This window comes from Triticum urartu, chromosome 3, assembly GCF_003073215.2.
Source record: "Triticum urartu cultivar G1812 chromosome 3, Tu2.1, whole genome shotgun sequence".
Classification (NCBI taxonomy): Eukaryota; Viridiplantae; Streptophyta; class Magnoliopsida; order Poales; family Poaceae; genus Triticum; species Triticum urartu.
The window spans coordinates 15,231,679-15,234,757 of NC_053024.1; the positions used below are offsets into that span (position 1 = coordinate 15,231,679).

The 3,079-nt window shown below is 47.3% G+C and overlaps 1 protein-coding gene across 1 annotated transcript; it reads right to left on the reverse strand.

The window, feature by feature from the left end:
• Window positions 1-1,068: 1,068 nt before the first annotated feature.
• On the reverse strand, window positions 1,069-2,627 carry LOC125546506 (putative E3 ubiquitin-protein ligase SINA-like 6). The gene is made up of 2 exons (XM_048710744.1): window positions 2,454-2,627; window positions 1,069-1,794 (listed from the first exon to the last, which is right to left on the reverse strand). The coding sequence occupies exons 1-2, from the start codon at window positions 2,625-2,627 to the stop codon at window positions 1,069-1,071; spliced, it is 900 nt and encodes a 299-aa protein (XP_048566701.1).
• Between the last annotated feature and the right edge of the window lie 452 nt (window positions 2,628-3,079).

Here is a 3,079-nt window from a genome sequence, read left to right on the forward strand (position 1 = left end):
CCGGTGTGTGTCCAAGATCGGGCAATGGCTTGGTTGGGCCTCTGATTTTTTATGATAGGCCTTAGTTCGATGTCTGTTTGGTATTCGGCTCGGCCAATCGGCACCCTTCATCAAGTGGATGGGAGTAGCGAGAAATATTGCCAAGATGGTGGCTTCAGACTTACTGATGCATTATATTGTAAGATCTTTGTGAATAATTAGTAAAATGGCTGCATGCATCGTCCAGATGCAGAGTCCGGGGTCTTCCTTATTTTCCAAAAAAACAGATGGGTACTCCTGGGATGAAAAATAGAATACGGATATCAGCCAATGGTGTTGCAGTTGAAACCAACCAGACAACTGAACCTGCGCTTCCAATCAGCGGGTTGAGGATCAATACACAAGATCGAGGCGACATTGCCAAAAGGCAGCACTGGTGTGAATTTTACCAGGAACAGGCGGCCACCGTCTCGGCTGTGGTGAACATGCATTTCGTCCTGGATCAGCAGGATGGAACGATGCCCGTACTCAAACTCAGATGATGGGCAATTATGCTTGTCGTTGAGATGTTGCAGGAACATGGGAGTTGGGGCAGCAAAGCCGCAGTCTTCTAAGCAGAAGCACCGCGCACATGTGCATGAATTCTCGTGATCCGCTCCCTTGACGTAACGTGTCTTGATGGTGCACCCGTACATGGAGTGGGAGCAAGGTACCTGATCATGATGACATGGTTTATGAGTAATGCCTAAGGCACAACCACAAGGGAGCGTTCATGGACAAACACAAATATTAGCGCTGCTTTATAGGAAAAACTAGATAAACGAAAAGGTGTGACAGCATTAAAGTTCAACAAATGCCCTATGGACAGTCCCATCATAAAGTGCAATCAGCAAGACCAATGCATTGCATAGTTCACAAGAACTGACCAAGTAAAGAAGAAAGCACGAAGGCACCATATTCCTAGTAAAACAGAACCTCTCTGCTGAAGATGTACAAGACGAATATATCACAAAGTTTAATTTAGTTGCGGCCTCTAGGATAAAGACAAAACTTCTAACACGTCTTTGTGAGCAAGTTTCCAGTATCAGGCTACGATCTTGATTTCCAACGCCAGTCGCTTATTGGCCTGTCATGGATTATCTTTGCAATGCGGATGGTGAGGCTGCTGCTGGTAGTGGGAGAGTTAGAAGAACCTGTTGGCACAAGAAATGGGTTGCTGCCAAGCTCCGCTGGGAAGCCATCTGAAAGACTGGTGCTTACAATCTGGAAATTTGAAAGCTGACGCAAACCCAGGGTGTTGCAGTAGAAATCAACCTCACACCTAAACTTGCGCTCCCCCGGCACGGCATGAGGATCAACGCACAAGATGGAGACAACATTGCCAAAAGGCAGCACTGGTGTGAACTTAGCTAGGAACATGGGGCCGCCTTCTTCTTCTTTCATGTGGAGAACCCGCATACTCTGTTGTATCTCGAGGGTGAGACACCATCCGGATGGAAACTCTGTAACTGGTATATTGTGATCGTCAGTGAGATGGTGAAGGAGCTGGGTGGTCAAGCCGGCGAAACCGCAACCAGCTTCGGGGCAGAAGCACGGTGCAAGTGCGCATGACTTCTCGTGTTCCTGTCGCTCGAGGTAACGCGTCTTGACGGTGCAACCGTATATGGAGTTGGAGCAAGGGGCCTGGACAGACTCCAGGATGTGGTCGATCGCTATGCAACGGTTGTAGCCTCCGGTGGTGGCACAAGCGTGGCACTTGTTCTTGTTCTTGAGCTTGTCGTGGCAAGACGAACAGATCACATGCCCAACCGCACACTGCATTGTATCACAAAACAAATGCACCACGCTTTAATTGACATTAGATTTTGCTTGTGAGAAACCTATGGCTGATACATGCATGTGGTAAAAACATTTGCATAATTAAGCAGCGTACATGTTTTCAAGTATTCCTAAGAAAAACTGGTGTTGGTCAAAGGATGACTTTGATAAGCGTCAATGGAACAATAACACAATCACGTAGAAGTGTTTGACAAAACATAATATCTCATGGTGCGTAGGGTGTTACAGTGTTTGGGTTGCCATAGTTTCTTGCATGGATGCGTCGAGTTGGGGTGTAGCAAAATCACCGTCAGTTTGATTTTATACCCTCACCTCCATGTCTAACAATATCTCTACCTGAACTTCTAGGCGTTTTTGCTAAAAGAAAAAAGAAAACCATAGAGAGAACCCTTTGTCGAAATTAATAAAAAGAAACATGCCATCCAATTCCCCAATGCTACGATGTTCCATAATTCGATTTTAACTGGGCGATCTATGCTCACGAGTTGTATAGGAACTTGTATGGTGCCCTTTTTAGAGTGTTGAAAAAGGGGAACCCTAGGAAGAACATGGCAACCCAAATACCTAAGGCGTCGTTGGATCTAGGCGAGGTCAATTTAGAATAGATTAGGGCAAAGGCAGATGGCGTGGATGACCTGGAAGACGGGAGGCCTGAGCGGGTGGTAGCAGACGGTGCAGTCCAGCGCCTCGAGAGCGATGGTGCCGTCGCCGGCGACGGACCCCTCCTTCCCCGTTCTCCTCCTCTTCGTCTCCATCATCGGTTCCTCCGTGGACCTCGTGCTCGTCGCCTCGATTCCGTCGCTCGACATCGGCTGGGGTTGGAGCCTCGGAGGAGGCAAGCAGCCGGAGAGCGCTTATGGGCCGGCTCCTCACGTGGGCTGTTGTGGCTTATAGTTGACTACAAAAAAGAGGCAGCGTCTAAACTGGTCAGTTGAGATCTTCTTCACCTAAAAAAAAACAGTTGAGATCTTCTTAAAAAAACTGGTCAGTTGAGAAAAGAGGGAGACCCGCTCAAACAAATAATAAAAAGAGAAAAGAGGGAGACATGGTGTTTTTTTTTACGTGAGAGAACATGGTGTTTTGGTGCTCGAGCAGTTATTTGCGAGCAACGTTCTCAGATAACGACACCTCTGGAAAAAAAAGACGTGTGGTCGTCATCGTCGTTGAATCCAACCGCACAGGATTAGACCACGGATTTTCGCCCAAAAATGATTTTCGTGCAATCTTCGGGCAGTACTTATAACAAGGAAACAATGCGCAA